The sequence below is a fragment of the Geotrypetes seraphini genome, chromosome 8 (genome assembly GCF_902459505.1).
Source record: "Geotrypetes seraphini chromosome 8, aGeoSer1.1, whole genome shotgun sequence".
Lineage (NCBI taxonomy): Eukaryota > Metazoa > Chordata > Amphibia > Gymnophiona > Dermophiidae > Geotrypetes > Geotrypetes seraphini.
In genome coordinates this window covers 76,661,903-76,684,485 of record NC_047091.1, presented here as the reverse complement: position 1 = coordinate 76,684,485, position 22,583 = coordinate 76,661,903, and the positions used below count along the sequence as shown (strand labels likewise).

The 22,583-nt window shown below is 44.2% G+C and overlaps 1 protein-coding gene across 2 annotated transcripts in view; it reads left to right on the top strand.

Annotated features, from left to right (window-relative positions):
* LOC117365209 (uncharacterized protein C11orf95-like) overlaps positions 1-22,583 on the top strand; it is a 51,356-nt gene that overhangs the window by 5,976 nt on the left and 22,797 nt on the right. The window contains exons 2-3 of one of the 2 annotated variants that reach the window (XM_033955306.1): positions 13,531-14,055; positions 18,981-19,826. In XM_033955306.1, the coding sequence (XP_033811197.1) occupies positions 13,531-14,055; positions 18,981-19,826 (1,371 nt within the window). The remainder of the gene's footprint in view (positions 1-13,530; positions 14,056-18,980; positions 19,827-22,583) is intronic. The other variant, XM_033955307.1, reaches the window with a different exon arrangement.

The window sequence follows — 22,583 nt, the reverse complement described above, 5'->3', positions numbered from 1 at the left end:
GATCTCATTGTCTTCTGCCTTCATGTTCTGTTTTCTAAATCAGGCTCACAGATGGTATATAAGAAACAAAATTGGAACAGTGTGTCAGAGCTTCCATGTTAATTAATCCATTCCAGGTGGAAGATTTTAGGCCAGTTTGTACTTCTGACAACACCATCATATTGCATTATAGGACTTCTAGCATGAATTTAGTGGGTAGAATCAGGGACTATAAATCTGACACTGCTTTGGGTCTTAAGTTCAAAACTAGAACTTGCCAAAAAGTTTCCTTCCTAGAACTAGGTAACTTTGGATCTCCTTCATGCTCATTTCACCTTCAGTTATAGCTGCAGAAGTTTAATGTAACTAATCCTCTGATGATAGCTACTATTCTAGTGCAATAGGTGTGTCATTTTAGACATGCTCACGAGCTATGCAGAAGGAATCTCGGGTTTTCAATTCCTCCTTCTCCAGAGGGCTCTACTGCCCCCTTCAGGTTTTCTTTTTGTGTGTGAGCCAGAATGTATCTTTTTGATCTGCTCTGTATATTTCTTTATTATTTTCAGTGTTTTTTCACAGTTTTTGCAGCTATTGGTACACCAGGACTCCCCAGTGCAGGGGAAAACTGCCTACATGGAGAAGAAGCAGACTTGGGTCTGCAGCTGGAAGGTCCCTTGGGGATCCATTTGGCCAGCCTGCAGAAAACTTTGTCACTCCGCTCGGGGTCTGTATCCCTAGTAGCTTAGCTCACCTACTGAATCACTCTGCTTGAGTGCATCCATAGAGGGCTCAGCAGGGCTCTTTGGGTTGTTGTTGGCTGTGATTTTGCCTCCACCCCTTCACATGCACGGTTCTGTGGGGGTTGAGAATCAGTCCAACTGGCAGCCTGTAAATCTTAGCATTTGGAGGACTGGCTGATTGAACAGGGATTCTTCTCCCAGATCCAGCCACTTCTTAGAGCTGAGGCAGGCTGCGTTATCTTTACAGCACATGTCAAAGTGAGACTATTACAGACTATGGGCAAAATGGAAGGGGGGGTGGTCTGAAAAACCTGTTTTTGAAGGATTCTGCTACATCCCCTAGGGTCCCTCACCTCTAAAATCCTGTTTTCTGGGGTGTTTACTTTTAGTTAAGTCATTTTTGAGGCAATTTTTGGTACTAAAATGTGGCGGTGGCCATCTTGAATTTCCCAATTTTTTTTTTTCCCCCAAAGTTCTCCAGATCCTTCAAATTGCCTTGTTCTGCCTCAAACCTGGCAGGGATGCAGTCCTCAGGCTCTTTTACCCTACCAGTTTTGTGTTAGATGGACACTGGTAAGAGTATCCTTGCACCATGTGCCGCACAGCACGTGAAGAGGCGGCAGGAGCATCTGAGCCTTCCCTTTGGTCTCCAGGGCTGAGAAACTTATGGGGGGCCTGTTCACCAAAATAAAATCCCTCCTGGAGCCCCAGAAGAGCAATGTACATAAACAAAAGAGCAAAAGGGGACTCAATAATGCCTAGTAAAGCCTTTTCTTCTGAATTTGTTAATTTGATGTGGAGAGCTTATTTGGATAGCTGGGATCCTCAGATGAGGTCTGGCAGCAAGCCAGAGGTAGCACAAAGGGGTTTGGGCTCCCAGGTCGCATCAGTGTTATTGGCAGCTGTTGACCATGGTCCTGTGGACTTTTCTGATGGGGTCTCAGAAGGCAAGGGGGTCAGTCAGTATGCCCTTGCTATCTTAGAGCATGTCTTTCCTGCTGGGAGATAACAGGTTGCAAACAGGAGCAAGTATGCAGGATGAACTGGTAGCCCTAAACCAAGAGAAGGATCCCATGTACGCCAGCTGTTCAAGCCTTTGGTGCTATTAGATCTCATTTACTGACTTATTGCAGGAGTTACAGTAAAACTCCCAGCAGACTCCTTCCACTCAGTGTTCTATCTTGAGCGGAGTGACAGCACAGCCCATGTCTTTTCCCTGGTATCCTGCTATGAGTGTTTTAGTCACAGAGCTTTTGGATTCTCCCAAGGGCTCTTGAAATGTAGCCAAAACAAGGTCTAGTCTGTTTCCTAAGGCACAGGAGTGTCAACAGATGTTGTTTCAGCCTAAGGTGAATTCCTTGGTTGCTCAGGTAACCAAGTGAATGTCCTTGCCAAATGAGGGAGGAGTTGTTTGGAAGTGGTTCTAAAAAGTGGAATGGATGTGGTTCTAAAAAGGCGGTTTGAAGCTTTGGCCTTAGGGATCAAAACAGCCTCTTTTGTGGCACGCACTTGTCGTACCAAGATGCTTAAGCTTACCCTGGCAGAAGGCAAGCCTTTTCCCTAGATTATGCTAGCAGGGGTGGATTATGTAGCCTATGCTCTCTACGACATCATCAGAGTCATGAGCAAAGTCTCAGCTTATTCCATTTCAGCCCGCAGAATGCTCTGGATCAGGCAATGGATGAGTAATTCCACCTCAAAAGCTAATCTAATCTAATCCTTAGGTTTGTATACCGCATCATCTCCACGTTCGTAGAGTTCGACGCGGTTTACAGTAGGAGAAATAGGAAGGAACTACAACAGAGGGTTAGAGGTAGAAGTGTGAAGAAAATTTAGAGGACTTGGGATGCCAAGATATAAGAGCTTCCTTGATTCTTAAGTTGGAGAGAGACTTACATTTTTTGAGAAAAGCCAAGTTTTCAGATGTTTGCGGAAAACTTGGAGAGAGCTCAAGTTCCGAAGAGGGGAGGTAAGGTTGTTCCAGAGCTCAGTGATTTTGAAGTGGAGGGAGGTCCCTAGCTTTCCTGTGTGGGAAATGCCTTTTAGTGAGGGGAAGGATAGTTTTAATTTGTGGGAGGATCTGGTGGTATTAGGGTTTGAGGAATTCCAAGAAAGAGGGATAAAGGGAGGGAGGATACCATATAGGATTTTGAAAGTTAAACAGGCGCATTTATAGTGGACCCTGGCGATTATCGGAAGCCAGTGGAGCTTGGCCAGGAGCGGGGAGACATGGTCAAATTTACTTTTAGCGAAGATGAGCTTGGCCGCGGCATTCTGAATCCGTTGGAGTCTGTGGAGGTTTTTCTTAGTTAGGCTTAAGTAGATAGAGTTGCAATAATCCAATCTGGAGAGGATGATGGATTGGACAAGGAGGGTAAAATGTTTTTGATGGAAGCAGGATCTAACTTTCCTCAGCATATGAAGGCTGAAAAAGCATTTTTTTTACCAAGGATTGGAGGTGGTCATTGAAGGACAATGTGGAATCAATGATGATGCCCAAGAACTTGCTCGAGAACTCAAGCTGCAGAGAGGAGCCAGATGGAGGTGGGTAGGTGATCTAGTTTTGGACCGAGCCAAAGAAGTCTTGTTTTGGACTCATTCAATTTCATTTGCACAGTGTGGGCACAGTTTTGTAGGTTCATTATACAAGAGGATATGTTCTTAGACAGGTCGGTGAGGTTCGAATCGGTCTCGAGGAGGACGAGGAAGTCGTCTGCATAAGTGTAAATTGTTTCAAGGGGGGATAGGTGGAGGAGTTTTAGGGAGGACATATAGATGTTGAAAAGGATAGGGGATAGTGGAGAGCCTTGTGGGACTCCACAATTCGGTTTCCAGGGGGAGGATGAGGTGCCATTCATGTTAACAATGTAAGAACGAGAGCGGAGGAATTTAGAGAACCAACCTAGTACTGTGGAGTTGATACCTATCTCAGAGAGTTGGTAAACAAGAATATCATGGTGAACAACGTCGAAAGCAGCGGAAAGGTCAAATTGTAGGAGGACAGCGAACTTGTTTCGAGAGTGAAGTTGTTGAACCATTGAAATCAGGGAAGACAGTAAGGATTCGGTGCTGAAGTTAGGACGAAAGCCATATTGATAGGGTAAAAGAATAGAGAATCTCTCTAAGTATGATGAGAGTTGGGAAGAAATGATGGACTCTAGCATCTTGATTAGGAGAGGGATATTTGCAATTGGACGATAGCTGGATGATATGGAAGGGTCAAGGTCAGATTTTTTCAGTAGTGGGGTCAAGGCGATATGACCCATTTCTGTGGAGAAATGGCCCGACTGAAGGGCAGAGTTTATGAGAATGGTGATAGAAGAAATAGCCTGAGCGGGAATGTTCTCGTATAGGTAGGAGGGGAATGGGTCCAAGGAGCAATTACAGGATTTCAGTTTGAGGCAGAGATTGAGGACCAGGGATTCAGATACGCGCTCAAAGGTGGTCCAGGATCTGTCAGCTGGGATAGGGTAGGAGACCATTAGGGTGGGAGTGGAATCGGTGGGCACTAGGGAGTTGTAAGAGACTGAAGGAGGGAAAGAGCATCTCAAGGAAGAAACCTTATCGTTGAAGAATTTTGCTAGAACATCGGCTGAGGGAGAGGAGGGGAGCAAGGTGGGGTCTCTTTTGGAGGTTAAGGAGCGCCAGATGTTGAATAGAGTACTGCTTTGATTGTTGGACCTGGAGATTTTGTCACCATAGAAGTTCTTTCTTGCTTTTTTTAGTGCTGTATTGTACAGCTTGATATTGACTCTCCAGTACTGTCTGTCTATAGGACATTTTGATTTTTTTCCATATGCGCTCCAGAACTCGACATTTCTGTTTTAGCTCTCTGTGATATGGGAGGAACCAAGGGGCCTTGCGGGGATAGGAGATGGATTTAGTGGAAAGGGGGGCGAGGGAAAGATAGGTGGATTTGGAGAGAGCGACCCAGTTATGCCAATTAGTTCCTGAATCTGCAGGCTTAGGGGCAGAGGAGAATAGATTGAGAAATTTAGACCAGAACAGGTCGCTTGTGATTTTTTTGCGGAAGGTAATGGGGTTGGAAGTACGGGGTGGAGCCCAAAGGTGCGACATAAAGATGGGGAGACAGAAAGTCCCTAGGAAGTGGTCAGACCAGGGGACATGTTCCCAGCGAGTGTCGTCAATTGACGTCTTGTGAGCGGTAAGGTCGAGGAAGCTAATGAGGTCTAGTGTGTGCCCCTTTTCGTGGGTTGGGGATGGTGCAGAGGGGGTGAGGAAACTAACTCTCATCAGACTCTTTTTCAAGGGACAGATGTTGTTTGGATAGGGTCTGGATGATCTGATGACTGGTGTGACAGATCGCTGGACAAAATCTCTGCCGGACAGCAGACCACGAACCTCTAGAGATTCTGAATGGTCTGTAATTTTTGTAATTCCAGGGACATTCAAGGAGCCTCATCTCAGTGATCCTATCAGGAATCAAGACAGAGATTCACAGGACCTAGGCAAAGCCAGGCTACCAGTCATCATCCCTCTTCAACCTCCAAGAAGGCGCAATGATGCCAGGGACAAAGTCTTCCCCTGAGGATAGGAGAAAGGCTTCAGTGTATGTGTAGGTCTGGGAGCAGATCTTGTCTGGGTGCTGGAGATCATTTGGGGAAGATACAAGCTCAAGTTCACCCTCCCCTAACAGACTGGTTTGTGGACTTCCCGGTAGGGCGCCCAGAAAAGACATGCAGAGTCTTAGAAATAGTACAGAGACTTGTAGAAATTCAGGCCATAGAGCCAGTGCTGCCAGAAGAATTGGGCTCGGGCATTCAGAAGAAAAGGCATCACTGAGTCCCCTTTAGGTATCTTAGAAGGTTATGTTCCATTAGACATTATTTTGATAATAAAAATTTTCATACATTAATATATGTTTTTTTTTAATTTCTAAGATTGATTATTGTAACATTGTCTATGCTGGTTGATCCAAGTTCAGTCTTCATCTTCAAACATTACAATTACAAAATACAGCTATAAATTTATTAGGTCATAAAAGTAAATTTGATCATATTACACCTTTGTTTTTACATTATCATTGGTTACCTATTTTTTATAGAATTATATTAACACACAAAGCTTTATATACACTATGCAACAGCTTAGTTATTTGAATTATTTGACCATTCCATATACACCATTGTGTACATTTAGATCGCTTCAAAACAACAGATTAGTAATTCCAATTGTTAAGAGGACTAAATAGGAATTCACCCAGTCTAAGGCATTTTTATATCTTGCGTCAAGTTTATGGAATCAACTTCCACATCAGATTCATTTAGAACCTAGGTTTATAGTTTATCGAAAGCTTCTATACCACTGCTAATGACTGGGGGAGTCAATTCAGGGCGGTTTTTATGAGTTTTGTAATGGTGTTACAACACATGAGCTTCTGTAAAGATGTTACAATAAGGAGCTTGCATTTCCTGGGATAGTTTCAATACAGACATTATTAAACCATAATAAATACATTATTAGACCGTAATCAATACTTGTACTTTTGTAAAGGTGTTACAATACAGAGTTAATGTTTTCTGAGTTGGTTCTCAATACAGACCTCTTAAACCTTAATCAGTCCTCTTTCTTATTTCCACCTATAATATATAATCAATCTACCTGGTTATATATAGCTACTTGTACATACCTATATAAAATGTATCATGTATTTATTTATATTATACCTTCTTATACACACATATAAATATATACATCCATATTTAGTATCATGTACTGTGTTCATATTACTCCTATTTCAATTCACGCCTAGTGTCTACACTAGGATTATCTTAGCCCCTGTCCCAACTATGTTTATCCGTTAGATGTTCCTAGTGGGGACTAGCCAACTATCTCCTCTTTATTGCATTATTGGTCTTCATCCCTTTAAAATACTTTTGAAAACACACTTTTTTAGTTTAATTTTTGGACATATTTCATTAAATGATCATATTTATTGAATTTTTTATTTAGTGACTTTCATTAGTTTACCTACAAACAGTAAAATATATATGCATAGTCTCTTTTAGTCAGGTCTGTCCTATTTTTTTAATAGAGTTCCTTTTTAAAAAAATATTATATTGACTTTTTTTACTGTTAACCGCTGAGAACTGTGGTATGCTGTAGCGGTATATCATAAACTTCATAGTGCCCAAGAAAGGCTTAGCGGACTGGAGACCCATTCTGGATCTCACACATGTCAACGAGGCCCTGAAGGTCCCATGCTTTCACATGAAAACTGTGCGGTCAGTCATTGCAGCTGTGGCTGTCAGGAAATTTCTAGCTTCCCTAGACTAGATGGAAGTCTACCTGCATGTTCCCATATTTCCAGACCACAGGAGGTTCCTGAGATTCCATATGCTGGAGAGTTATTATCAGTTCTCGGTTCTTTCCTTTGGGTTGGCAACAGCACCCCACACATTCACCAAGGTGATGGTGGTGGTGGTAGCAGCGCATTTCCACAGGGCAGGATGACTGGCTGATCAGAGCGCCTTCGTTATTGGAAGGAGAATAAGCAGTGGCTCAAGTGGTCCAGGCTTTGCAGAGACTGGGCTGGATAGTTAATTTTCGAAAGAGCCAATTGGTTCTGTCCCAATACCTGAGAGTACTATACAACATAGCAGAAATCCGGGTCTGTCTTCCAGAGGCACGCAGATAAGAAGCTTTGTATTCACATAATGGCCATGCCAGCTCCTTCGGCATGGCACTATCTCCAAGTTCTAGGCTCCATAGCAGCCACTATAGATGTGGTCTCTTAGGTGAAGGCCCACACGTGTCTTCTCCAGAATGCACCACTGTCTTGGTGGTCCCCACAAACAAACTCCCTTCATATGACTCTCCCGTGGACTCTGGAATCCCACCACAGTATGAGTTGGTGGTTCCATCCACAGTTATTATAGGGCATGCCCCTCAGAATAACTTTGTGGATGATTCTCACAACAAATGCTAGCCTGGTCAGTGGGAAGCCTATTGCATCAGATGCCCAGTCCAGTGGCGGTGGTTGGCCTCACAGAGAAAATGGTCCATCAACAGACTGGAATTTCAGGCCATTTGACTGGCGTTACAAAAGCTAGAGTAAAGCTTGGAAGGACAGGCAGTCCGATTCTTCTCGGACAGAGCTACAGTGGTGGCATATGTCAGTCACCAAGGAGGCACCGAGTGTGCAGCTGAGCCTGCAAGCTCATTTATTGTTCTGGTTGGCAGAGCTACACCTACAGGCAATCTCCGCAGCACATGTATCGAGAGTGGATAATGTCCAGGCCGTTTACCTCAGCTTGGAGAATTGGCATTATCTGCAGCAGTGTTGAAGTCTGTTGTTCTTTTATGGGACAGCCAACTTAACGATGGCAAGAAACAAGAAGGTGGACCATTTCTTCAATCAAAGTTCCAAGCCCGGAAGCAAAAGCCTGGATACTCTAGTCCAGTTGTGGCCAATGAATGAGCTTTTATAAGTGTTTCTTCCTTGGCCCATGATAGGGCAAATGCTTCACAGAATAGCAAGCCACATAGGGAGAATGGTCCTAATAGCACTGGATTGGCCATGCAGGCCATAGTACGCAGACCTCTTGTGTCTTCAGAGAGACAAGGGTCTCAGACTGCAGGTATAGCCCAATCTATCTCATGGCCCAGTGGTTTCAGAAAATTCGGATCATTTTGGTGTTATGGCATGGCTCTTAAGCACGTGGAGTAAGAGCACAAAGGTAAGCCCATGACAGTCTTTGCTTATTCTAAGGCATGGGAGATGTTTTAACACTGGTGCATGAAAGAGAAGATGGAGCCATTTAGAGCTCCGATCATAGTGGTGCTAGCTTTCCTCCAAGCAGGTCTCGACAGAGGCCTTGCAGTGGCGTCACTTAGGGTCCAAGTGTCAGGCCTCTTGTGCTTCAGAGCCCGTGGATGCAAAGCTTCCCTGGCTTCTCGTCCAGACATAGCCAGATTCTCAAAGGGGGCACTAAGGCTTAGACCACTGGTAAAACAACCATTTCCATCATGGAAGCTTAACTTGGTTTTGCATGGATTCAATCAGGCTCCATATGAGCCTATTCAAGAGATGTCCTTGTTGGATCTTACTGTGAAGACAATTTTCCTTGTGGACATTACTTCAGCGAGATGAGTCTCGGAGCTGATATGAAGGGAATCCTTCCTCAAGATCATGGAGGATGTTTGTTTGTTATTATTTATGTACCACACTTCGCTTAACATCAGTGCGATTTACAAAAATGAAGGAAGGAACGTCAATATTATAAGAACAGAAAAGCAAAAGAAAAAAAGGTCTATTAGTTGCCTTGGGGTCAGTTTCCACCGCAAAGATACAAGTTAAAATACAAATACAAAAGAAAAATTCAATAAAATCGTAGGAAAAAAAACAACAACCTTTGTATAAAAGTAAGAAGAAGCTAATAAAAAAAGGTAGGTCTTTAGTAGAGTCCTAAACTTGAGTAAGAAAGCTCACAACATAACTCATTTGGAAGAGAGTTCCATAAAAATGTAACAGAAGCAAAAAAAAGCTGAGTTACGAGTTGATACTAACCTAACCAGATGAACTGAAGGTAGAGTCAGTTAATGAACTCTGATTATAGGACATATAGGGCACCAGAAGTTTCACCAAGTAATCAGGCTGACCAGTTTGTAAAACCTTAAATGCCAGGATTAAGGCCTAATGGATTAAGCAAAATTTTACAGGAAGCCACTGATACTCCAGTAAAAGAGGTGAAACATGGTCATATCTATGAGTGCTAGTAAGAATTCTAATAGCAGTGTTTTGTACAGTTTGCAATTTCTTAATTGATACCTGTGGAAGTCCTGTGTAAATAACAGTACAATAATCCAATTATGAGGTAACCAACGCATAAATGAGAGACTCGCAACAAGGTATATTGATATAGGAACAAATAGAATGGATTTTACGCAAAGAAAAAAAAAACCAAGATCTAGCTACAGATAACAGTTGTGGATGAAATGTAAGCACCAAATCTAACTAAACTCCTAAATACTTCATAGTATTCAAGAGCTGAATAGGTTGAGATCGCAAAACAGGAGCTACAGTAGGAGAATTTGAGGAACCTATAATCCACAACCCAATAGTTTTATGAGGATTCAAAACTAATTTGTTTTGCAATACCCATTCATTAATTATATCCAGACAAGATTGTAAAGGACTCAGATTAGTAGTAGATATATTTTGAGGACAAACTATTAAGATGTCATCAGCATAGATATAACTTTTAATTTGATGTTCTTGAATGCTTAAAGCAAGGGGACTCAAAAATATTAAATAATAAAGGAAGCTGAGAAAGAGAGGAAAGAGCTGAAGAAAATTACACTTTAATGTCCTATCTACTAGGAAAGACTTAAACCAGCAGAGCATAGTACCAATAATGCCTAGTGATTGAAGATGAGATAAAAGAAGAGCATGACTCGCTAGATCAAAGGCTGCAGAAAAATCCAGAGAAATTTAATAAAACAGCCTTACCTTGATCTAGTGCAGTATAACAATCATTAAGTAGTGAAGGTAATACAGTTCAGTAGAGTGAAATTTTCTAAAACCTGATTGTGAAGGGTGAAGCATATTTGAAGACTCCTGAGTGCTGAGAAAGTTGTTGAAAAACTAAAGGTTCCAAGACTTTAGCTATGAAAGGAAGATTTGAAATAGGATGGAAATTAGATACCTACGATGAGTCAAGAGAATGTTTTTTAATTACAGGATAGACAATAGCTATTTTCCAATCTAAAGGCACCTCTCCAGATGATAAACTGATTGTGTGATCATATTCAAGATCAATAGAGATAAACCATGTTTATTTTCAAGAATCCAAGAAGACTCGATTGGATCTAATAAGTAGGTGGTTTTCTTCTTAGAGCTAATGTTTTTTTTGTAGAGTAGTAACAGATAGTAAGTTAAAATTAGACCAAGATGACGAAAATGATTGTTCTGAGGCAAAGAGGAAGTTTCCTTGTGTATGGTCCTGTCCTTAATGGCGAGATCCTAACAAGAACTGAAGCAGAACGAGACTTAGGGGTGATCGACAGTGAGAACATGAAGACTGCCAATCAAGTGGAGCAAGCTTCATCCAAGGCAAGGCAAATCATAGGTTGCATACGCAGGAGTTTTGTCAGCCGTAAGCCTGAAGTCATTATGCCGTTGTATAGATCCATGGTGAGGCCCCACCTGGAATACTGTATGTAATTCTGGAGGCCGCATTACCGTAAGGATGTGCTGAGACTGGAGTCGGTCCAGAGAATGGCCACCCGGATGGTCTCGGGACTCAAGGATCTCCCGTACGAGGAACGGCTGGATAAGTTGCAGCTGTACTCACTCGAGGAATGCAGAGAGAGGGGTGACATGATCGAGACATTCAAGTATCTCACGGGCCGCATCGAGGTGGAAGAAGATATCTTCTTTTTCAAGGGTCCCGCGGCAACAAGGGGGCATCCGTGGAAAATCAGGGGCGGGAAACTGCACGGGGACACCAGGAAATTCTTTTTCGCTGAAAGGGTGGTTGATCGCTGGAATAGTCTTCCACTTCAGGTTATTGAGGCCAGCAGCATACCTGATTTTAAGTCCAAATGGGATAGACACGTGGGATCTATTCACAGAGAAAGGTAGGGGAGGGTCATTGGGGTGGGCAGACTAGATGGGCCGTGGCCCTTATCTGCCGTCTATTTCTATGTTTCTATGTTTCTAAGGTTGTTTCAGCATTTCATATCAATCAAGAGTTAAGATTGCCAGAGTTCCAGACCACAGGGTCAAAGAAAAAGGACTGGATTCTGAGAAAGCTGGATGTGAGGAGAGTCTTCCTGCATTATCTAGAGGTCATCAATGAGTTCCGACTGTTGAACCATCTATTTGTGCTCACCAGTCAGGCTAAACGTGGTAGACAGACATCTAAGACTACCATTTCAAGAAGCTTGGGTGATTTCACCTGGAGAGATTTGTTGAGCAGCGACCTGGTCCACTCTGCACAAGTTCTACAGAGTGGAAGTGGCAGCACAGGAGGATTCAGTCTTTGGGTCCTCAGTATTACAAGCAGGTGCAGATGTCCTGCCCTAGATTTCTGGGACTGCTTTTGCACTTTCCTATTGTCCAGAATGACACACCTGTTGCACTAGAAAAAGAGATTAGGTTCTTACCTTGTTAATATCTTTTCTGGTAGATAGGTGTGTCATTTTGGAACCCTGCCCTGTCAGTTATTTACTCTGCCTGCCTACTGTCTCATTCCGGAAGTTTGAGTCAAAACTGAGATTTTGATGTCAGTCAGACCTCAAGGGTATGAAGAATGATCTTTTGCTATAACATTGGGGAAATGTTTGAGCTCCATAATTGTGTCTGATTGGTATGGTTATTTTGATGTTTCGTTCAATTGTTCAGTTAAATGTTTAACATGTTTGTTATACTTTCAGAACAGATTTGTAATTCAGGGAGTCTCCCCGTACCCCTCCTCTTCATGTGCTCCTATATAGGGCTATCGCCTGCTTTGGTACAAACTGAAGGGGGCAGCAGAGCCCTCTGGAGAAGCAGGAAGAGTTGAAAACCTGGAATGGATTCCTTCTGTATGGCTTGTGAGCATGGGGAGAATACCCTACTGTCCAGAATGACACATCTATCTACTAGAACAGTATTTCCCAACTTGGTTTTCAGGATATGAATATGCATGAAAGAAATTTGCATATAATGGAGACAGCTCATTCAGATCAAGTTTATGCATATTCAGTGTGGATATCCTGCAAACCTGACTGGAAAAAGGGTACTCTAGGACCAAGTTGAGAAACAACTGTACTAGAAAAGATATTAGCAAGGTAAAAACCTATCTCTTTTTAGGCCATTTTTTTTAAACACCACCTTTTTTCATTGGACTTCTTGACCCAAACAGTTGATGCCAGGAAGGGAGAGGGAGTGAACACAAATGGCTGATTTAGGTTCCAAGTCCCTATGGGAGCCCTAACCATTGCAGTTGGTCATAGTACAATCCTGTCTCCTTTCACTGGCAGGTGGCATAAGAGAGCAACACACTTATCTGCTGCTACCACTGCTGACTAGCATGTGACCCTTTGCGTTCAGGATTGTGTTAGACATACTGTACCTCCTTCAGCTTTGGGTACACTTAGGGCCCAGGGTAAATGCCCTGATTGCACTTTTCCTAAAGCTGGCCTAACATGTTCAACGTAGACCAGAAAAAAAACCCCAAAACACAACCTCACGTATAAATATACAGAATACAAAAAAAGTGGGGAAGGGACACTGCACATTAGCCTTAGGGTCAATAAATTTATTAAATACAAATGAACAATCAAACCATATACATAAAATAATGCAAGCCTTTTTGAGAGTCCTTAATCATTTATAGCTGACCCCAACATGGCCCTTGTTTCGGCTTATGGAAAAAGCATTCCTCAGGGGATATGCTTGTGCTCCAGTAGATGGCACCAATATACTTGAAAACTCTTTTTATGTTGAAAGACTTGCAAACAACGTAGAGCTCAGTCTCAAGCCGCTGGCTGCTTTTCTGTTCTTATGGATGGAAAGGAAGAGAAATAAGGGGGGGTGTTCACCCTAAGTGGGAGAGGTGACAGTAGAGAGAAGAAAGCATGGGGGAAGAAAGGAAGAAGCTTGGGTGTGAATAATTGGGGGGATGAAGGCACCAATGAATATGATGGAGTGGGTGATGAAAGGAAAGAAGTACTTTGGCAGGGGAGAGGGAAGGTGCAAAGGTGAGAAAGAAAGGCATCAGTGCCCTGGACAGCCCTGCATCTGCGTACAGATACTTTCTTTTTTAGAAAGAAAAATCCACTGCTTTTTTGTTCCTCTTCACAGGTGAAGAAGAGCTGCTGTTGGATACCAGCGGCCTGTCCTGCTCCCAGGGAAGTGGAAGTCGGGACAGCGATCTCCTCCCAAATCTAGAGCTCTCCTGGAGCTCCCAGGACAGCAGCAGCAGCTTGGGGCCCACTGGGGATGGGGGACTGTTGCTGCTAACACCTGCCACAGGTCGGCGGCACGGAGACCACTGCGAAGACCGTGCTTCCCGGCCTGGGAAAAGCCGGATCCCTGGCAGAGACCACCGGCGTTACTACCACAGCCACTGGCGTATGGAGTACCTGATGGACTTTGATCCCAGTTGCCATGGAATGATCTGCATGGTGTGCGGTAGTTCACTAGCCACCTTAAAGCTCAGTACCATCAAGAGGCACATCCGTCAGAAACACCCCTACTCTGTCAACTGGTCTGTGAAGGAGAAGGAGGTGATTATTAACAGCTGGGATGCCCATTTGTCCATGGAAACCCCACTACCCGGGAACAAGGAAGTAGATGTCCTAGCAGATGGGCTACAAGGGGACTCGGGTATGATTTCTTACTACGGTATCACTCTCATATGTTTTTCTCATCATTTCTGTCACCTTTACTGGTTGCTTTTATGGTTTTGGCATTTTTTTTTTTCTTCCCTTTCCTAGGAGGTGCTACAGGATAATTCCTCCGATTAATATATATTCTAGTGCAATAGGTGTGTCATTCTGAATGGACAGATAATATCCCAGTGCTTGCAAGCTGTGCAGAAGGAATCCACTCCAGCTTTTGAATCCTTCCTCTTTCAATAGAGGGTTCTGCTGCCCCCTTCAGTTTTTCTTTGTGCCTGCGAGCAGGAAGGCGTCTTTATGATCTGCTCTGTTTATTTCTTTATTATTTTTGATCTTTTTCAGTGTTTTTTTTGTGGTATTTTTATTGATTTCGGTGCTAAGATCTCCCATAGTCGAAGGTCCAGCTTTGCCTTCATGGAGGAGAAGCAGGCTGAGGTCTGCAGTTGCCATATCAGTCCCTCTGTACTACCTGTTGGCCACCCTTCAGAAACCTTTTTGGAGCTCGGGGTCAGTTCCCCTCATAGCATCGCAGGGGCTTGAGCACAGGCTGTCAGGCATCTGTTGGAGGCTCAGTGAGGTCTCGCAGGTTGCCGGCTGTGTTTTGCCTCCCCATTTCGTGTCCTTATGGTTTTGAGGCTCAGTCAGACTCCAGTTGGACTGGCAGCCCAAAGATTCAGCACTAGAGGAACGGTCTGTTTGAGGCAGTAATTTTTACTCCCAGATCCAGCTACTTTAGGAGCTGAGGCAGTGTGCAGCACCTTTCAAGCACAGATCAGTGAGTAAGGCTGATACAGCCTATGAGGAAAATTGTTTTTGTAGGTTTCTGCCACTTCCCTTAGCTTCCCCACCTCTAAAATCCTAAAATTGCTGGGGGGTTTTTCTCTTTTTGTTAAAGCATTTTGGAGCCGTTTTTTTTGCCAAAACGCCATCTTAGATTTCCCTATTATTATTATTATTTTAAGTTCTCCAGAAGCTTCAAATCATCTCGTTTTGCCTCAAAACTAACAGGGATGGAGTTTTCGGGCTCTTTTACCCCTATTTCATGCCAGGTTTGTGCTGGAAGTGTACCTGAGGAGCACCCTTGCACCATGTCCCGCTACATGTGAAGGAACGGAAGCGGTCGGCTTAGCCTCCCTTTTGCTCTCTAGGGCCGAGAATTGTCGGGGAGTCTGTTGTTTGGGGCTAAATCCCTTCTAGAGCCCCAGAATGGCAGTCATCCTAAACACAGGGGTTGCGGAGTCCAAGAGATGCAAGCTAGATTCCTCTAAAGAAGACTCAGTGCTGTCTAACATGGCATTTTCTCTAGAATTTGTCAGTCTGACGTTGCAAACCTTTCAGGATGGCCAAAATCTCCCAAGGAGAGTCTGGGAGAGTCTAGTAGTGCATGAAGGTGCTGGGACTCCCAGGACACATCTGCCTAATTTTCTGAGGCTGGCCAGGATCTGGTGGGTCTTTCTGATGAAGACTCAGAGGATGAAGGGTCTATTGCTATGCTCTTACTATCACAGAGTGAGCCCTCTCTCTTGGGAGATGCAGTGTCAAAGGAAGATGCATGTGCACTAGATATAGTGGCCCTCAATCAAGAGGATAACCCCACGGTCCGCTGACTGGTCAGATCCTTGGCTCTATTAGATCTTATTACTGATTCTCTATAGGAGTTAAATTTGGTCTCCCAGCAGGTTCCCTCTGCTAAATAATGAGCAGCATAAGAGCCCAGTCTTCTTAGTTTCCCTGGCATCCTGATATCAGTGTATTGGTCACAGAGCATTGGGATGCACAAAAAGGGTCCCTTAAAGTAGCCAAAACAATGGCTCGACTGTGCCTGATGGCATGGGAGTGTAAGCAGGCTGTTCACTCAGCCCAAGGTAGAATCTTTAGTAGCACAGGTAACCAAGCGCATGTCTCTACCAAGTGAGGGAGGTGTGGTATTAAAGGATATGCAAGATCGCAGAGTGGATATGATTCTCAAAAGACAGTTTGAAGTGCTGGCCTTGGGAATTAAAGCAGCTACAGCAGCTTCCTTTGTGACATGCACCTGTCATACTAGGCTGCGGAGTCTTGAGCTGGCGAGCCTTTGTCCCAGCTCTTATTAGCAGGAGTGGATTACATAGCCGATGCTCTCTATTACATCAGAGTCATGAGCAAAGTTTCGGCTTATTTGATGTCAGCCCGCAGAATGCTCTGGATCAGGCAGTGGGCTTCCTTTCAAAGGACAAATGTTGTTCGGAAAGGGACTAGACGATCTCATGACCAGCATGGCAGATCGTGGCCGAAATCTCTATCTGACAGGAGATAGAGAAGATAGAGAATCTCTAGAGGCTCTGGGCAGTCATTTTCATGGCTCCAGGCACTTTTGGCAATACTCAAGAGGAGCTACCTCTTAGAAATCCTTCCAGGGATCCAAACAGAGATTTTCAGGTCCCAGGTGGCGCCAAGTCTCCAGTTCTTGTCCCGCTTCAACATCCAAGAAAGCACAATGACGCCAGGTTTGGAGTGGTTCCCCTGAAGATAGGGTGATGGCTCTCAGACTAAATGGAGGCCTGGGCTCAGATCTCATCAGATTGTTGGGTACTGGAGATCATTCACAGCAATTACAAGCTTGAATTTGCCCAGCCCTTAACAGACTGGCTTGTGGACGCACTGGCGGGGTGACCAGATAAAGAAAGCAAACAAGATCATGGCCACAGTTCAGAGGCTGTTAGATATTCAGGGCATAGAGTCTTTGCTGCCCGAAGATTCAGGCTTGGGCAGATACACCATATACTTCGTCGTGCTAAAGAAAGGATCAGACAATTGGAGACCCATTCTAGATCTTACGCATGTCAATGCAGTGCTGAAAGTTCCATACTTTAGCATGGAGACAATACAATCAGTCATAGCGGCAGTTCCGGGGAAGTTCCTAGCCTCTCTGGATTTCACAGAGGCCTGTCTGCACATTCTCATATTTCTGGATCACAGAATGTTCCTGAGGTTTCATGTCCTGGAAAACCATTACCAGTTCTCAGCCCTTCACTTTGGACTGGCAACAGCACCTCGGACATTCACCGAGGTGATGGTGGTGATGGCTGCCCACCTGTGCCAGAAGGACTTGCAGGTTCATTCATACCTGAATGATTGGCTGATCAGAGCTCTGTTGTTCCCAGAAGGAGAGCAAGCAGTGGCTTGTATGGTCTGGGTCCTGCAGAGCCTGGACTTGACAGTGAATTTCCAAAAGAGCTAGCCGATTCCGTCACAATCTCTGGAATACCCGGGGTCTTCTTCAATGCAACAGATGGTCATGTCTTATCTACTAAAGGCACGCATGACAGAAGTTTTGCGTTCAGATAACAAGCTTGCTGGCCAAACCATCTCCGTACACGTGGCACTATCTCCAAGTGCTAGGTTCCATGGCGGCTACAATAGACATGGTTCCCTGGGCAAAGGCTCACATGCGTTCTTTCCAGAATGTGTGCTATCTTGGTTGTCACCTCGGTCAGACTCTCTGCAGATGCCCTTACCGTGGATATTGGAAGTTTCAAGTTTCTTTTATTTTTGATATACCGTTTATCATACAGGTATCTAAACGGTTTACTATAATATATTGTAAAAGTTAAAAGGATAAAAATTATCTAAACTAAAAAAAAAAAGGGGAAACATTTACACATGAACGTACATGATACATTAGGAGAGGATGGGAAGGAGAGATTAAAAAATACATCGAGATGAAAATAAAAATAAAAAATCCTAGGCCAGTGTGGACTGGTGGCTCCTCCCACAGATGTTGTCAAGGGGCATGTTCCTCCGCATAGCTTCCTGGATAATTGTGACAATGGATGCCAGCCTGTTTGGCTGGGGGGGCTCACTGCAACTGTTGTCAGCATATATTGCTTAAGGAAAACAGTCATCAGTCTCTGTAAAGGCCCATTTAACTAGTGGCTTCTTTGTGGGCAGCTCAGGTGCTCTCCCCTGAGGATATTTGTAGGGCAGTGACTTGGTCCACTCTCCATACATTTTGCAAGTTTTAAAGAGTAGATAAAATAGCAAGGAAGGAAACCGCTTTTGGGTCCTCAGTGTTAAAAGCCATTCAGTGGTCATGCCCTAGATTTCTGGGATTGTTTTTGTCTATCCTGTCTATCCAGAATGACACACCTATTACACTAGAAAAAGAGATTAGGTTCTTACCTTGCTAGTATCTTTTCTAGTAGATAGGTGTGTCATTCTGGAGCCCCACCCTGTCAGTTATTTCCTGCGCCTACCTGTTGTCTCAATCAGAAAGTTAATATCCAAACCTGAAATTTAGATGTCAGTCAGACCTTAATGGTATGAAGAGTAGTCTATTGCTATAACACATTGGGGTATTATTTGAGCTACATAAAGGTTTCTGTTTGGCTTGTTTGTTTGACTGTTTTGATTGTTCAATGGCAATGTTTAACATGTTTGTTATGATTTCAGAGCAGAATAAAGTTGTATTTTGGGGAGTTTCCACATATCCCTCTGCCACATATGTTTCTATATGGGTCTATCACCTGTTTTGGTACAAACTGAAGGGGGCAGGAGAGCCCTCTAGTGAAAGAGGAGGGATTCAAAAGCTAGAGTGGATTCCTTCTGCACGACTCGCAAGCACTGGGGATATTACCCATCCATCCAGAATGATACACCTATCTACTAGAAAAGATATTGGCAAGGTAAAACCTAATTTCTTTTTAATAGGTTAGTTTTGGTTTACTGGAGAGAAGGGTGAAACAGAAAATAAGGTCTCTTAATTTTTTACAGCCTTATCAGTCAGAGGAGCATGAGCCAGAGTTGGGAATCAAATTCAGGTTTTTGGTCAGCAGAAGAGTGTGTATGTCCATGTCCCACCCTTCAATGGATTCCCTTTTATAAAGTCCCATGGGCTTGGTTACCACTAACAAGCTTCTGTTGCATTTTCAGAGGCTTTCGGATTACCAGCAGTACGGCGGAGACGGAGGAGACTTGCTCCCATCACCAAACGTTTGCGGCAAACTAGGAGGCCTCAAGACACCAAGAACCTGGAGCAATACCTGAATGAGTCCCTGCAGAGCTGGTTCCGGGTGGAGTTTCTGATGGACTATGATAGTCAAAAGAACAAACTCTTTTGTATGCTGTGTGGTAACGTGTTGCCTACACTGAGTCTGGATGACATAAAGCAGCACGTGCTGGAAGCCCATCCTACATCCCTGAGTTTTACTGAGGAGGAGAAACGTTGCATCTTGGGGGCCTGGAATACCAAGACAATGCTGGAGGAGGTGCAGCGGGCTGAGCAAGCTGCAGAGCAAGAGCAAGCTGCAGAGGAGGAGCAAGCTGCAGAGGAGGAGCCACAACTGCAGGAGCAGCAGCTGCGGGAACAGCAGCTGAAGGAGAAAGAGCAGCAGCTGCAGGAACAGCAGCTGAAGGAGCAGGAGCAGCAGCTGCGGGAACAGCAGCTGAAGGAGAAGGAGAAGGAGCAGCAGCTGCGGGAACAGCAGCTGAAGGAGCAAGAGCAGCAGCTGCGGGAGCAGAAGCTGAAGGAGCAGGAGCAGCAGCAGCTGAAGGAGCAGCAGCAGCGGGAACAGCAGCTGAAGGAGCAGCAGCAGCGGGAACAGCAGCTGAAGGAGCAGAAGCTGAAGGAGGAAAAGTTACGGGAAGAAAAGTTACAGGAGGAAAAGCTACGGGAGCAAAAACTGCAGGAACAGAAGCTGCGGGAGGAAAAGCTGCAGAAACAAGAGCTGAAAGTGGTGGCAGTGCAGGAACCACCCAGAATTCTGGCAGTTTATAGAGGTGGGTGTCTTCTTTTGTTTCCTTTCCATTTTTCTGGATCTCTTTCTGTCTCCTGTCTCAAATGTTGTGGGTCATGCTTCAGATGGTTAATTTAGGTTGTTCGTATACTGTATAATGTTGCCTAAGGAGGTGGCCTATTCTATTCCACAACACAGATCCCACAAAGAGTGCTAGACTGAAGAACAGACCAAACTCCTTCCTTCCTACAAGGCACATGAACTTTCTCGGTTTCTCTCTTGCTCTGCCCCTGCATCAACCACAGCTGTGTCTCCTGTAGAGATTGATGCGGGGAAAGAAATTTGTCCCGATCCCCGCAAACAGTCTGATCCCATCCACACAAGCCTCAAATATCTATTATTTTATATTGAACTTACAGTTCCCCTTCTGTATTCGTGAATTCTATATCTATGGATTCGGTTATTCGCGATTTTTGACCAAAAAATAAATTTTAATTTTTCAGGTTTTTTTTAGCCCTGTAAGCCCCCCCCCCCCTTAAGTCTTACCTGGTGGTCTAGCAGGTTTTCAGGCAGGAGCGATTTTCCGTGCAGATCGCTCACTGGAAATGGCTTGAGAGACTATGGAAGCTCAAGGCAGCCATTTCCTGTGAGCGATCTGCACAGGGCAGGAGCATGGGAAGATCACTCCTGCCTGAAAACCCGCTAGACCACCAGGTAAGGATTAATGGGGGCTTACAGGGCTAAAAATAGCCTTAGGAAGCTGGGGATAAGGGCAGAACCGGCCTGAATATTATTCGCGGTTTTTCCATATTCGCGGGCCAGCTCTGCCCCTAGCCCCCACGAATACGGAGGGGGAAGTGTATTTTATTCAAGTATAAAAAGAAACAATATTCTGTACAATTGTCATTTTATTTTATAAACACAAATAATACAGAGCAAGGATCAACAAAACCCGTCTGCCCGTCCCCTTCCCTTTACAAATATCCCCTCCACTATTGAGAAAACTGAACAAACTAAATTATTACAGAATGCTACATAGAAAAATCAAGTTAACAGAATACTTAACTGGAAGTTACATCAGAAGGAGGGACTCAGCCGGAGGAAGGTCCTGGAGCAGGCCTGTGACGCTGCCTCTTCGTTGATGAAGCTTCTAAGAGGCTGGTAGGCCTGGGGCGGGAGGCGCAAAGTGGCCAACCTGGTAGGGGAGTCGCAGTGTTTGGTTTTTTTTAATTTTTTGCTGTTTGGCCCGTGATCATAAGGACCTGTGATCGTGAGGGAGGGGGCGGGTTGCCAGACCCATGATTGCGAGGGGGGGGCTTCTGACCAGGAGGGGTGGGGCCACATCCTTTTCAGAGATGCATTTGAGATCAGAAATACTTAGATATGACCCCCAATTTTTCAAGTCTCACAAGATTGCGATACTGCAACTCAAAACTTTAGCATTTTAATCCTTTATCCTATTGTCATTAGCCTTTTTTGTTCTTTTCTGTATAAATTTGTAGTTCCACTCTTACTGCCCTGAGCTTCAAGTAAGTTAAGTCATTGTCAGGGAACCAAGATGGCAGCGGGTTAGTTGCCCAATGTAAGTGTTCTGAAGGGCATAGAGAGAGTAGAGAGGGACAGATTCTTCAAACTTTCGAAAAATAAAAGAACAAGAGGGCACTCGGAAAAGTTGAAAGGGGACAGATTCAAAACCAATTCTAGGAAGTTCTTTACCCAACGAGTGGTGGACACCTGGAATGCGCTTCCAGAGGGCGTAATACGGCAGAGGATTGGACAATTTCCTGCTGGAAAATGGGATAGAAGGGTATAAATAGAGGATTACTGCACAGGTCCTGGACCTGTTGGACCGCCGCGTGAGCGGACTGCTGGGCATGATGGACCTCAGGTCTGACCCAGCAGAGGCATTGCTTATGTTCTTATGTTTACCTGACCATTTTGCCTCATATAGAACCTGACGGTGCTTGGCGTTCTATGCAGCTGTTTAGCAAAAATGCCTCATACTAAAAGGAAGGGCTCTGTCCAGCCAAATCTCTCAACGCCCAGACAGACGACGATGGACCGCATTATGGCAAACTCCCCACCCACAGTCGGAGATGAGCTGCCTGCGTTACTTCAGGGGAAGAAGCCTCCGGAGTTTCTGGGCTAGAGACATCTTTGTCTCCTCCATTCACTCTGCCTACACTGCGTCCGACGTCAGGATTCAGCGACGCTGTTGTGTCTCCAATTCAAGGAGGTCTGTTGCAGACGCACAAAGAGAGAACCGAGCTGCTTCCTGCCGCCAATGTTCGGGACAACCAGGGAGTGAGGGATCTGAGCTCCTCCGCTGGACGGCATCTGGATTGTCCTACAAAGGCTGGAAACAGCAGTAACTAAATCGACTTCAGAATTTGCCACGGTTTTAAGTAAAATAGATGATTTATCAAAGTCGGTAGAATCTGTTAAAAAGGAAACAACAAAAAGACTTTACAGCATTTAATTGGGAACTTGGCTAAGGATAAAATTTTAATAGAAGGTTGAATCTTTGATTTCTTAATATTCCTAAAGCCACTGGGATAACACTGGGAGACACGCTCAAGAAATATTTGTCTGAAATTTTAAAATTTCCATCAGAAGCTATGCCGCCCATAAATCGAGTTTATTATCTTTCAGAAAAAAAGAAGTTGAAAAATACCTCTGAAGTTGAAAATTTACAAACTGATGATTAAATAATTTATCTTTGTTGCTGGAAAAAATCCCTAGAAATTCAATCTCGACCAACGCTTCTTGTCTCGTATGTATTTGAACAAGACCTAAATTT